The sequence below is a fragment of the Abramis brama genome, assembly GCF_963993115.1.
Source record: "Abramis brama genome assembly, chromosome: 16".
NCBI classification, from domain to species: domain Eukaryota; kingdom Metazoa; phylum Chordata; class Actinopteri; order Cypriniformes; family Leuciscidae; genus Abramis; species Abramis brama.
In genome coordinates, this window is record NC_139978.1 from 16024930 (window position 1) to 16039447 (window position 14518).

General features: G+C 39.0%; 1 protein-coding gene across 3 annotated transcripts in view; it reads left to right on the forward strand.

Moving 5' to 3' along the window:
- The window catches only part of asphd2 (aspartate beta-hydroxylase domain containing 2), a 12436-nt gene extending 827 nt beyond the window's left edge, over window positions 1–11609 (forward strand). Inside the window, exons 1-4 of one of the 3 annotated variants that reach the window (XM_084138355.1) lie at window positions 1257–1519; window positions 3789–4989; window positions 6033–6146; window positions 10379–11609. In XM_084138355.1, coding sequence (XP_083994481.1) covers window positions 4104–4989; window positions 6033–6146; window positions 10379–10488 — 1110 coding nt within the window. In that variant the 5' untranslated portion in view covers window positions 1257–1519; window positions 3789–4103 and the 3' untranslated portion in view covers window positions 10489–11609. Of the gene's footprint in view, window positions 1–1256; window positions 1520–2842; window positions 3110–3788; window positions 4990–6032; window positions 6147–10378 lie in introns of those variants that run through there. The other 2 variants (XM_084138356.1, XM_084138357.1) reach the window with 2 other exon arrangements.
- Window positions 11610–14518: the final 2909 nt, after the last annotated feature.

The window sequence follows — 14518 nt, forward strand, 5'->3', positions numbered from 1 at the left end:
ATACAAGAGACCATGCTATTGTGAACGTAGTCACGGCTAAATGAAAACATTTCAACAGTTAAAGAGTCTGCATTTCCGCAGAACTGGTTTGGAACTACTTTCTCTATGTAGGCCATGTCATGTGACATATGAAGTTATTCAGTGTTCCCCACCTCCATTTATGAATATGACGACTCCTTTCATGTGGCTTCATCGGACAGTTAAGCCCAAACTATACTTCAGTTTATGTTGTACGCTAATATATGTAATTATCATTGGATGTCATTAGTATGTGCCCAAAGTATACTTCAGTTTTACACTTATGTCAGGATATATACAGTGCAAGTGAAGTAAATTTTACCATCATAATGAATACGTGCAGCCATATTTTTCTAACCACACAGAAACAGACGGAACAACAACAAACTACAGGAGACTGCAACAACAGACTTTCTCACAGCAAGCACTTGTGTGAGGGCAAGTTAAGAGTCATCTTTATTGGTCATAACTTCTGGAAAGAAATAGCACACACTGGACAAGGATGAAACTTTCTTGTGCACATATGTTGAGCGTGCTATCAAAGTAGGCTATTTTGAAAGGCTGCATTTAACTCTACACATGATAAGTGTTTGCATCAAAACTGAAGTATACTTTGGGCTTGAAGTGCCCACTGGATGCGCATAGCCTGCACATAGATATTTCGTATACTATACAGAATTTTGGGAGTAGCCTATATAGCATATAGGCTATTCGGACAAGGGAAAAGCTCTGACATTACATTGTGCTATCCAAATTTTTATTTTATTTTTTTAATCCACTATGGGTGTTGGATAGTGACATATTGAAAATATATTTAATGTCATTGATTATAACAGGACTGGAACATTGTATTGGCCAATTCATAGCCTCAAAGTTCCACTAAAATTCTATTGTGAAATGAAATGTTGACAATCTACTATTGCATAAAATAGTCTTAAGATAATTAGAAATGCATGCATGAAAAAAAAATACTGATTAAAGTACTAGCCTATATTTAATTAATAAATTTCACTTCGGCTCTCAAAATGTTTGGTATTTAATCAAGAGGCTAAATTTTGATGTTGAGATAGTCTCTTTCTTCATTATTATGATGACATAGGCTAGCTAGGCTATCCGATTGAAATGGTTTCTCGAACAAGACAAAACGTAGGGACTTTGTAGGGGAATTGACTATCGTTGTGGTTTGTTATTGCTATCTCGTGTGAGTGACAGGTTTGTCCCGCCCTCGCGCCAGTAAACTTCTCTGTCCATTGTGATTTCATGGTGACAGCTGTTAGAAAGCAAAATTGTATTTATAGATAAGTGTAACTTCAACTAAACCTGCATATGATTTGTAAACTTTTTCAAGTAGCCTAGGCTTTGTAGTATTTTTGTGCGGTATCTCATGAGGGCTGGGGGAAAGGGGAGGTCCTTAATGAAATCTATCTTTGAAGATTCGCCCACCCACTGACGCAAACCCACGGCACATAAGGAAACGGTTCATCTCGTATGTCACCTCAAGGCAAGTTTCAAATTTGTCACAGGCTGTGTATTCTGAAAAATGACAGGTTTAATTTATGCGACTGCAAACCATTTTGAACAGGATATTCCTAAAGGCTAGCCTACTAACAGACTCAAACAATGTAAAGCAGACTTCCGAAAAACTGTACTAGCATACTGAGATGACATTGAAACCAATAAGATTAAGAGCAGCAACAACAACAAAAAAAACTAATCGACGAAGACCATTTGCAACATACTATCAAAATACTTATAAACAAACCACAAAGCGTTACATTTGTTGCGATTCCATGGGGAAACTGGTCTCACGAGCATGACGTCATAGGAAGTTGTCGGCTTGGCATACAATGCACCATGGGAATTGTAGGCTGTTGTGTCACTTGTAACATCTAGCCTACTAATGCTTTTATTATAACACGCACTGTGCGAATAAAGCTGTCACATATAAGAACCACGTGGCAGAACGGGATTTACTCTGTTCACTTTATCATAATTATCCGTGATTAGTTGTTGTTGCACTTTATATCCATGAATAATTAAAAAATGAATTAATATTTTAAATGAACTAAATCGTTGAAATCTTCTGAATCTTTTTCAAAGCTATTCATTCATATTAAGTGTTTTGACTAACGCAAAACCTTTTCACCTTGACACCTTTGCGTAGGCCTAGCCTATTGAATTAACAAGGAGAGAAGGGAGACTGAAGAATTCTGATTGTGTGAATGACTGATTATTTTAATTCATAATTTATTTAGCCTAATTTAGTGCTTGATTAGGCTACTGTTGAAATGAAAGAGAAATCGATATTGTTTTTGTAATTTAAAAGGAAACCGTTTTAAATGCTTAAACACTTTTTCTCTTATTGGTATTTGTGGACGCAAATTTTAATGAAGGATAATACAAATTGTTTCTACCATGGACGAGTCATTGTTTAAACGAATCATTTGTGTGAAAGATTCATGACTTGCTCGAGCACAAAATCACTGGCTTGTCGCCACCTACCGGTTAACGATATAACCCGCAGAGAGGCTCACTGAACATAACAATAAATTCATTTTTATATTTTATGTAATATAATTTATTTTGGTGAACGGATAGAAAAGATTCGAGTTACTGGGATGATTCAAAGTCCTCACCACTATTGACAGTTACACCCCTCTTTATGCGGTTTACAACCTGCATGCATAAGGGAAAGCTTGATTTTAATAACTAATTTAAAATTATTATTTCGCCTACAATAAAATTATATATTATCCATTTTAATGGTGCTATTATAGGCAGTATCGATATTAATATTATAATGAAGCATTTGTTATGATTTCAGTAGCCAGTCAGTATGCGTCTTCTAAACGCCCAGATTTCAATGATGAGACGTCGGGAGTCTGTCATGTTGTTTTCTGCCCGGTTGTCTCTGGTGTTATGAACGTCGTCTGACAGCGCTTTACGGACATAAGGGCAGGACCAGAGACTGCAATGAAACAGCGACAGGGGGGTGTCTGAGAGGGAAGTGTAGAGGCAGGATAACTGGCATTGCCGGGCGGAACAGTCGCTGAAAATCTGACAGACAAGAAGAAGTGCCGCGCAGTTCTCGGTAAATATCCATTTGAATGGGCGTCATTTGCGCATTGACTCGTTATGATCGTATTATTGCATGCTGAATCTCTTGATTTAAATGTTGCATTAGGTAGCTGGCGTTTCTTTTTCTTTGTGCTGTTTTATTGTACGCATTCCCCTGCTGTTACTCTCTCTCAATCTGTCTGTGTTGACAGACGCCGGGTTTGTTTTTGTCTTTCATGTCTACTAGCCTGTCAGAATGCATTGCATTCTATCTGAAGGGTCCTAATGCAACAATTCACTGTTCTCATCGTGTCAGCCAATTAGGCTGTATGGTCAAATTTGTTCCTTCATGTTTGTGTTGACTGTATTGCAGTATACCTTGGAATTCTCTCATGACTCATGATTTTAAAAAGTGCAGTACGGAGGTGTTGCAAAGACTGAATTTGAAATGTCATGCCCGTCTGTGTGTGCTGCGGTCTCTATCAAGCTGCTCGTCGGTCTGTGCGTGAGTGTGTGTGGGTGGGGTGGGGGGGATGTGTGTGTGTGGGTGTGTGGGTGGGTGGGTGGTATATAAAAATGATCATGTGGTCAAACCGGGCTGTCAAGGCAGGTGTGATGCAGTTTGCCTCATCGGCAATGTCTGCATAGTGACATTATGCTGCACTTTATCACAAAATGTCCTTATATCTCCTTTTTTTCCCTCTCTTTTCCAGGTGCCCTCCGGTGCACTGTGTCTCTGTTGGCTGGGATCAGGAGGCGAGGAGCAGCTGAAATACCTCACACTATCAACATTTCCGAATGCATTGAAACGGATGAGAAAAGCTCGCTTGAGTTAACCAAAGCGATTGGAACGTGATCCAATTAGACAAAAAGCTCCTCGAAAATGAAGCAAAAACACGAGGCAGCGTCACTTTACTAAAACACCAAATCAAACCGAACCCAACAGATACGAGTACTCGAAATCATATCTATGTACGTCTAAGAGTGTGTGTTTGAGTTGGAGTGTGAATCTATGTTCGTATGCAGGGATGGAGTGGTCTTTAGAGCGGATGAGGGAATGGGTGGCAGGTGGCATGCAGTCGGTGCGAGAGTGTGAGACCAGTGCTCTAGGCACTGCTCTTTGTCTTGCCTTTCTTTTTATCTGGTACTGCTACCGCGTGGGATGCGAGCACGCCGTCCCTTCGCTCCGTGGCGGTTTCAGCCCAGAGCGACGTGGCGGAGCCCTACCTGGTGGAGTTCTCGCCTCGGATCTCTCGGCCCGTGGAGGCTCGTTGAAACTCCGTCAGGTCGGAGGAAGCGGTGTCAGCGAGGAAGAACTCAACGGCTTCGCCTACTGCCAGTCAACCGAATGTTTCCGTTGCTCCAAGCCCGGCGAGGGCCTGAACCAGCGGCTCTACCACAGCCTGCAGGAGTACGCCAAGCGCTACACCTGGGCCGGCATGGGCCGCGTCCACAAGGGCGTACGCGAGCAGGGCCGCTATCTGCTCTGCAGCCGGCCTTCCATCCAGAAACCTGAGGTCTTCTTCCTGCCGGACCTTACCTCGGCTCCTTTCTTCTCACGGGAGGCGCAGAAGCATGACGTGGAGCTTCTGGAGAGAAGTTTCCCTGCACTTCTGGCCGAATTCGAGAGCGTGTACCGGCTGCCGTCCAGCCGGACCGGCTCCTCGCTTCCACTGGGCTGGAAGGCCAACAGCACACCCCGTGGCCAGTGGTGGACCTTCTATCTGGTGAACCAGGGAACTCCGATGGTGCTGAACGCCAGGCGGTGTCCGCGTACGTGGAGGGTGCTTGGCCAGCTCCGCACCTTTATTGCGAATAATGTGTTTGGAAACGCCTGCTTCTCAGTGCTCAGTCCTGGAACAACCATCACTGAACACTACGGCCCAACCAACGTACGCCTGCGCTGCCATCTTGGTAAGAGATGGTAATCTATGTACACTACCTGTTGAAAGTTTGGGCACAGCTACTTATTGTTTATTATTTACAACTATTTTTGACATTTTAGAATAAAAGTAAAGTCAAAAATTTCCATACATCCATCTGTGATACAGTAAGTCACAGTGACTTACTGTATCACAGATGGATGTAAGGAAATTTTTATAATAATATTGGATTACACTACCATTCAAACGTTAAATTATTCAGCAAGGATGCATTGAATTGCACAAAAATGACAGTAAAGACATTTATAATGTAGGGTGAATTCAGATTGATTGGGACACTTTTTCCAATCATCTCAATGACAAAAAGTGTCCCAATCATCCTGAGTTCACCCCTATTTATATCTCAAATAAAGGATGTTCTTTTAAACTTTCTATTCATCAAAGATGCAAACAAAAATGCATCATGGTTTCCACAAAATATTAAGCTGCACAGCTGTTTGAAATATTGATAATAATACAAATATTTCTTGAGTAGCAAATCAGCATCTTAGAATGATTTCTAAAGGATCATGTGACACTGAAGACTGGAAAAATAATGCCATCACAGGAATAAATTACATTTTATCAACGTAACATTGTAAAACTTCACAATATTATGTTTTTTACTGTATTGTAATAAAAAAAATGCAGCCTCGGTGAGCAGAAGATCTTAATATTTCCAAACCTAAACTTTTTTTAATGGTAGTGTTCTGTTGTAAATTTAAACAAATCATATTTGATCTTCTTCAGATTCACAACCCAACTTCATCAGTATTAAAGGAGTTTGCATGAATGCTGGACACTTGTTGGATGCTTTATTTTTACTAAAAAAACTTTTAGTTATGTAAAGAAATTAATATATAAGTTTATATTTCTCTACAGAACTGATTTCAAGTATTTTCAAGATCACGAGAAAAATAAACTTTAGTCGAATGTTTCCAAACATCTGACTGGCAATGTATGCATTATATGTGACAGCAGCAGTCTGTGCCTGTTTAAGGTATAGCCATTTTCCCTCTCTGTGTGTGTGTGCAGGACTGAAGGTGCCCTCTGGTTGTGAGTTGGTAGTTGGTGGAGAGCCGCAGTGCTGGTCTGAGGGAAGCTGCCTGCTGTTCGATGACTCTTTTCTTCACACTGCATTTCATGATGGTGAGAAACAGAAACAGTGTGCGGAATAAGTATAATAGATTGTGGTGCAATTAAAAATAAATAATTTGAAATTGAATACGTTTGTAAAACTAAATGGAACCTGTTAAAAACGAACATGTAACAGATTTATACTTTAAAGAGGAATTTAATTTTAAAGTAGTCTCTAATAATCTACAATAAATAATAATATAATAATCCTATTATAGTATTTTTCATGAATAAAAAAGGCAAAAATCAAGTAAATACTGTAACCAACAGTGCACTTAGTAATCTAGTTTTTGCACACTAAGAATCATATTTTTACAGTACACAGTGAATATGTCATGATTCATGAATATGACAATGAAAAACTGGATATAGCACAGCATAATTTGAAATTTTTTTTAATACTTGCTCTTTCTTGTCCAGTGATAGCTGAACTCTCCTGTCTGCATCCAATTCAAATACACATGTTTTTATACAGGCTATGCACACTAGATCTGGATATGTCGCAGTTTGCCAGGCTCTGGGCATTAATTGTTTATTAGATACTCAAAGACTTGTTTAAAATGCGTATTTGCTGAATGCTGACAGTATATGAAAAAGTATTATAGTATTTGCTTTTCAATTATTAGACGGAACTGTTAAAGGGTTAGTTCACCCAAAAATGAAAATTCCGTCATTAATTACTCACCTTCATGTCATTACTGTCATTACTTCCGTAATTACTCACCCTAATGTCGTTCCAAACCTGTAAGACTTTCGTTCATCTTCAGAACACAAATGAAGAACTCTGAATATAAGAATATAAGCTGAGAATAGGAGCTCCATGCATCTGTATTCAAGCACTGCGTTTCTCAGCTCTGTCAAAGTACAAGTCCTGCTTATGACACTTTTTGGCCAAACAGAAAAACGTATCGATGCAAATAATTACAAAATGCCAAATATCGGCCAGTATATCTAGTATGCAGTTAGTTGCACTAAGACAAGCGTCACTATTTCTGTTAGCATATATAATGAATTATACAGTATATTATAACTAAATTATGAATGATTCTCTAAAACATGCAGGTTTTTTGAGGACAGGTGTGCACTGTGCAGATCAGACTTAAAGTCCACATGAAATCAAAATGGAAGTTTTTTTGGCTTTTAGTATGTGTTAGAATTACTGTTATCTATAAGCTAGTATGCTCCAAAACACATATTTAGAAGATATAAGCATTCAAAACCTACAGTCTCTATCTTCCGACAATATGGATCAATGATTTTGATGACATCACTCTGCGCTTCAGCTTCTCATCTGATTTTCTGTCCAATCAAATGCTCTCTAGAATCTGAAGCGTCCCGCCCCGTACATTATAAATATATTGCGGCTAAAATCGGTCACTTGTTCACACAATTAATGTTAACAACCACAGCGCGCACACAGTCTGCTCCGGTTTAGAGTCACGATAGCACCGAGCGGATCATATGCACGAGTCGGCGCAGACCACAAAACGTATTGGACCCATTTAAATTCTGCACAGAATGCTATATATTTTAAAGAGATATGGAGGAGATTAGAAGGAAACTGCGGCTATCGAGTTCAATGGCTCTAGCCAGCTGATATAAACGGAACGCTATTGGCTATTTTAAAAAAGGGGAAGAAGGCCCGTTAACTAATGTCCCATGGTGTTCGTTTGGCGGCCATCTTGAAGTCATATCAGTGCTAGGGGCGAACAATGCAGATTTTCATATCTCCTGAACCATACAACATACAAAGACAAATGAACCCACTTTTTCATATAATTCTGACACCAGGAATCAAGTGGAAACTTGGTGTTAATGATATAAAGGATGAATGATATAAACCAACTGCAATCCCTCTATGACATTCATGAAGATATCCCTCTTTGGGTTTGGGTTGCTAGGGTGCTTGACAGTGGTTGCTAGGGCATGGCTAGGAAGTGTTGAAGGTGATTTGTGATTGGATGTTTACTGCCCCGAGTCAAATGAGCCCACCCTCATGTTTCTATGACACTTCTATCTAAAGATATCCCTTTGACCTCTTTCAGTGGAAGTCTGTGGAACTAGTTGCTAGGGTGTTCTAAATGGTTGCTAGGGCGAGGCTTGATGGCTTTATGGTGATCCTGAGAGACCACCCCCTGTCTCTATGACACTGTGATCCAGAGTTATGTTTGAAACAAAATACCTATGCAAGTTAAATTGTAGGATAAACACGTATGCGCAATTCCTGTTTCATGGGCCGTCCCTTCATCATAGTATGTCTAAAGCCCGAGACACACCAAGCCGACAGTCGGCCGTCGGGCAGTTTTGGTGCGTCGTCCGACTAAGTTTGCTCTGTGTGTTCCGCACGGTTCCGCACCGTCGGCTGAAATTGGTCCTCGTTGGCTTTTTTTCGGCCGATTCGACATGTTGAATCGGCGTCGGGCCGTCGGTGAGAGAGAGAACTCTGATTGGCTGTTCAGCTTAGTGCACGAGAATAATAGCAAAACAGCGAGTAAAGAAGTCAAAACGGTACAGATAGAAGGCTGTTACGTCATCTTACCTGTGTGTGTTCCTTGGCGAATATTTCAATATAAACATGAGCGGAGTGAAATAAAGAAAGTGTTTAGCAGGATTGATATTCAAAACGGTAAGCATGCACTGCTTTGTTTATGGTTTGTGTATATGCAACCTGCAGCGTCGGTTTCCCTTTTTGAATGACGAATATAGATGAATATATCTTCAGAAATAGACAGTTGTCTCATTTACACGCAGGCACAGAACGCGCATTCTAGCTGACAGTCGGCTGTAGTTCTCTCGGTGTGTTCAAGTGCAGCTTTTTCCCCCGACGCGAGGCGACAACAAAGTCGGCTTTCATCAGCGCTAGTTCTGTGGGTCGGTTTGGTGTGTTCCGGGCTTATGGGGCAACTTTAGGCAGCTCTTGCCCCCCAGGGGTACAACTTACACCTCATTGTAAGGTATGTTCTTGCAGAGCCTGCCAGCCTCTTCAAATGTGGTAACCCATATGTTTCTACGAAATCATCGCTTAGAGCTATGACTCGCCAAAATCCGTTGCAATGTTAAGTCTATGGAATTTTTTGCCCAATTTTTCGCCCGATTTGATGCCTCATTCATGGGTAGATGACAAACATGGGTAGATGACAAACAGGACTAATGCAGAAAACTATTGCAAAAACAAAATGGCAAAAGTTACATCGTTATGAGCCTAAAATGTGTTATTTGCCTATTTTTCACCAATAAAGAGTGGTTGTACATGTCTATGACCTTTCCATTTGATTCCTGGTGTCAGAATTATATGAAAAAGTGGCTTAATTTGTCTTTGTTTGTTGTGTGATTCAGGAGATATGAAAATCTGCATGACTTCAAGATGGCCGCCAAACGAACCCCATGGGAAATTAGTTGACCTCGGCAACATCAAAAATTCTTAACTAGACACCATTAGGGTCCCAAAAAAAACAGGTTACAAAAAAATGCCAAATGGGTACATGGGAACCTATTTCTCCTGCTAGACTACAATGTTTACTATAAATGATTTATCTGTGCACATTATTATTATTATTTTTTTAATGGGCAGCGGCTATTTACTGTAATTACCATGCAAATACTATTTGCACCTCAGTGTATTGTTGTATATTATAAAACAGTGTGAAAAATAACAATAAATTCAGTATATATGATTATATTTATTAAAATCATGAATGGATGGCACCTTATTGGGACATTGTCCCTGTCCCTAAAGCACTCCCCAACTACCCCTAACAATACCTTTTAATAACTATTTATTCACACCAAATACCTGTTATTAATGTGCCCTCAAATTCTTTAATCAAAGTAATTTCCCCTTAACATTGCAGCATCATCTTTTCTCTTCTCTAATGACATGTTTAGCGTGAGGGCGGGACAACCTGTCACTCACATGACATCACAACATTAGCAAACCAAAACCATACAATCGATTTCCGATGAACAAAATCAAGTCCCGCCCAAAATGTTTTCTTCTTCAAGAAGCCGTTTCACTTGGATATACGTCACAATAGCAAAAGAAAAGACTATCGCAACTTGTTTCATGCCGACTTTTTAAGTATTTTTGATAGACGGATTATAAAATGGCCTACAGGAAACCACTCTGAACACATTAGCAACACCCTGGCAACCACTCGCAACATGCTGAAAAGTTTTGCAAGGGCAAGAAAATGATAGTATTTACCATTTACATCATGAATTCCATATACTGTATGTGTGCTCAGGCTCTGCAGAAGATGGCCCGAGAGTCGTGTTCATGGTGGACCTGTGGCATCCAAACGTGGCAGCGGCCGAGAGACAGGCACTGGACTACATCTTCACCCCTGGACGCTGAAAGAGAGCTGGGAGAAGAAAAAAGGGTTAACAATTTCCATTGTATTAACAGTATGAGATGAGTGCAAAGGGAAAGACCGAGTGTGGAGAGCGTCAGTCTCTTCCTCTAGTATACGTACCTTTACTCTCACTTTCCTTCTTGGCACTGCTTCAGTAGAGACTCCGATGTACCGTCACTATTGTACATTTATCAATGTTTACAGACCTCTTCAAGTTCAACCATAGCCAAAACCTGCTGGTGAACTGTGCTTGAGACAAAGCCCTCGCAATGTTCATGTTGTTCTTACAATTTAGCTGCAGGGTCACTTTATACCCAGTGAGTGTCATAGTATCATTTCACCTAAAGCATTGACAGTCAGTCGCACATGGAATTGCACTTTTTGCTAAGCCTGGTTGCCACAGCTAGGTAGGATTGTATAGGAAGCACAGTACAATGTTTGGTCTGTACATTTTTACTGAAGTTAGGCTTACAGAAGCTAAGCTAAACAGTCGTAAAACGACATATGCTGCAATGACAGTGGATTTGACATTTACAGCAAAGGTATGTGGATATATGGCAGAGATGGTATGCGAAGTGAACTGAAGCACTACCAGCTATTGTGTAAAATGACCTCCTCCATTAAACGCACTAGTGGCAAGTTATTTTTCCGCCACGTCTAAGTCAGGGTCGGATCGTTGCGATGGGGATGAATACGAGCACATCAAATCAGCCTGCTTTCCACTTTACTCTTTCCTACCTTGAATTTTCGAAACTATTCAAAACTTATCAATCACTTTGTATCTCTGTGAAACTAAAGAAGGACAGGGCGCTTCATATTTTTCCGGAAAACGCAACGTTATGGCTGTTAATGTGTGCTAGGTTCAACCTTATTGTGCTTTGTCGTACTGCTTGTAAGCAGAGCTTTCGTGGTTGTCGCATTGATATTGGTACATTCCTTTTGTAAGACAGACCGTTTTGAGAACGTTTCGTGAGCAGTGACATTTTATATCATTGTGAGACTTTTGGAGTTGCAGATCAATTTTATGACAATGTTCCTACTTCCATGTTTCCAAATTGTGTGCCATGGACTCACTTTGCAATGGATTGAGTAATTCTGTTGATTTAATAAAGAACTAATTCAATATTTGGCTTTGTGTTCTTTGTGGCAATGCTTGTATTTGAATATGTTCTAAAATATATCATGACATGTTCTTTTGGTTTATGCAAATTAATTGTGGGTGGGTATGAAAAAGATCTGCTAGCAATAAAATTAGCTTCTTCTCAGGAACACCTGCCATTTGGACAAACATTAAAGCAACACGCTGGATGTTTGGAGGATTTTTTATATGGGGGTGGCAGATAGAAGAGTAGTGCTGCAAACCGCAGCCATTATCAGACTGCAGCTCTGGAGATTTACATAATACATATTCCTCTTTTGCTAATACAGAATAAGAGATAAATAGTAGATGAGTGAAATGGCAGATAAAAGGCAGATGCAATCCACCTACAGTCCATTTCTGTTCTCCAGATTGCATTTTGCAGAGGTTGCAGATCTAATATTCAGTCAAGTTCTTAATACTGTAGAAAATCATTAGAATGGCATTCCAAACTACATTTTCCAATATAAATATTAATGGCCTTTGAACCAACATGTATTGTCAAATCCAATTCCCAGCAGCACACTTCACTGCTAACAAAATATGCTAATGTTCATGTTGTTCGTGTTCTCTGAACGTTCAAAATGTCTGGGTTTTTAATGTTTAAAAAACGTTTTTTTTTCTTGGTTATGGGAACGTTAATATTATTAAAGAAAGATAACTTTGAACAAACATTCTATTAACGTTAGTGGAAGGTTGTTTGTTCATAACTCTGAGAGAAGCTTAGCCAAAATTCTGAGAACGTTCCCCATTAGCTGGGTTGTCACATCTTTCTGACGAATAGTTTAATGAAATACTTTTCTCAAAACAGTTTATTTTCGAAATGGGCGGGTTTGTAAAGATTTGGGCCACATTAACTTTAGCAAAGTGCACTATTTAAATGTAGAAATTGTACATATTGCACCATACTAAGTAGCTATACTTGGGGGATGTTCACACAGAACGCGTTTTTTTTATTATTATTATTATTTATTTTTTTATTCCACTGAGCTGCTTTTCCACTAATTTTCTATTTAAACATGCTCTTAAGACGAAAGCGTTTGACCCTCAGTCTTGCGATGTAGTATAATTGCCGCAAGGGGGAGCTAGACAGTCATTTCTCGATGGAAGTGACAGGGCGTCTGAACGAGCAGCTAATAACGAGTCTGGATGAATGTTTCCACTCATCTTCTGAAGGTCAAGGTTAGGATTTTTAATTGGATGAGCAAGGCCTACATCAGCACAAAAGGGCACCTTTTACCAATAGCAGTGTCTGAGAGAGAAAACCGTGACAGCTGTTGGAGGTTGGCAACATAGTGGAGCGACATTATGAAGCAGACAGGGACACTGCAGGGCACATTCCCTGAGCAACAGCAGACAAGACACACACACACACACGTACCATAGAACCTTTTGTAACCTATAACATGGGTGAATGCAACAACAATAACAACAAAAGTGAGCAAGACGGGAGACGCTAAAAAATGTCAAATTAAAATTTGCATTAGAAAACATTTATTTTGGCAACACTCATCATTCTTGAATATTTAGAAGAAAATTAACATCTGATTATACAGCCTATTTACAAAGTCAAAGTGCAGATACCACATCGTAGGTCTGTAATTTGAATCAAACCCTGTTAGTAAAGAACAAAAGGTAAAGAACCTTTGCTGAAAGAACCTGAAATACATTGTCCATCAGACACATATATAAACAGAAGAAAATTGAAGTATATTTTCAGAATTTATGCTTTTTGAGAATTCAAGTTATTGAGGAATTGAGGAGAATTGTGCTTGTTGAGAAATAGGTTGATTTTCTCTGAAGGATAATCAGAATCTAAGATTTTCTCTTAGTACTTACAGTACTTTATTCTGTTATAAGAAAGACTAATAAAATAATGTTAATAACTCTTTCTTTTCATGCATGATTTATAGCACAGGCAAAATAGAACAATATCTCAATTTCCTAATAATATAACTCTATAGCCTTACCTTTTATGTTGTGTATGTTTGCATACATCTTTTGAAGATGGGTTTCAGAAATAAGGCTTGGAAATGAGCGAGGCAGAGGTGAACTTTTGAGTTTAAATGTCATGTTTTATGCAGGTTATCTCAGTTCTGGTTCATAAGGAATAAATGGACCGTGGAGTGGCCTGAGGCTGGGATGTCCTGCATGCACATGCTGTGCAATGGGATGCTGTGTTTAATCAAGTGAAAATCTGTGGGCGAGAGAAGACTCCTCAACATGATGCGTTCTGAAAACTTTACTACCCCGGGGACACAGAGCACATTCAAGATGGAACTAAAAAAAAAAAAAAAAAAAAAAAACCAACGTTCTTTTTTTTTTATCTCATGATCGCAGTCCTGGTTCATGGATATTATTCTGATATTACAAGCAGATGCACTCTGTAAAGGTAAAAACAAAAAACAAAAAAAAACTTAAAGTTCAAACACTGTATATTGCTGATTTTTATTTTATTTTAGATTTTCTTAGCAACAGTTATGTGATCGTGATCGACTTGATTGGTCATTTTTGGGAAGATTTCTGGGCTTAGAAATAAAATCAGAAAGGTCTGAATGTCAAAGTGAAGTCAAATGTCAAAGTCAAACTCCTCTGACAAGTATTTTTGATGATCTCATATTTTTACCATTGTCATCATAAGTTTACTCTAATGAATAGATTTTTTTAATGTAACAATTTTAAGTGGAAATGTGATTATCAATACTGGACATAATCACATATTAAATACATGTTTTGATAAACCAGTTAGCTCAGAATTTGTACATAGACAGAACATAAATTATAAATTATTTTATTTACATTTAATCTGATCAACCTGTTACCTCAGAAGTTTATATACATAATTGAATAGGCTATTAAATACATGTTTTTTTAATTAAACATGCATTATAAAC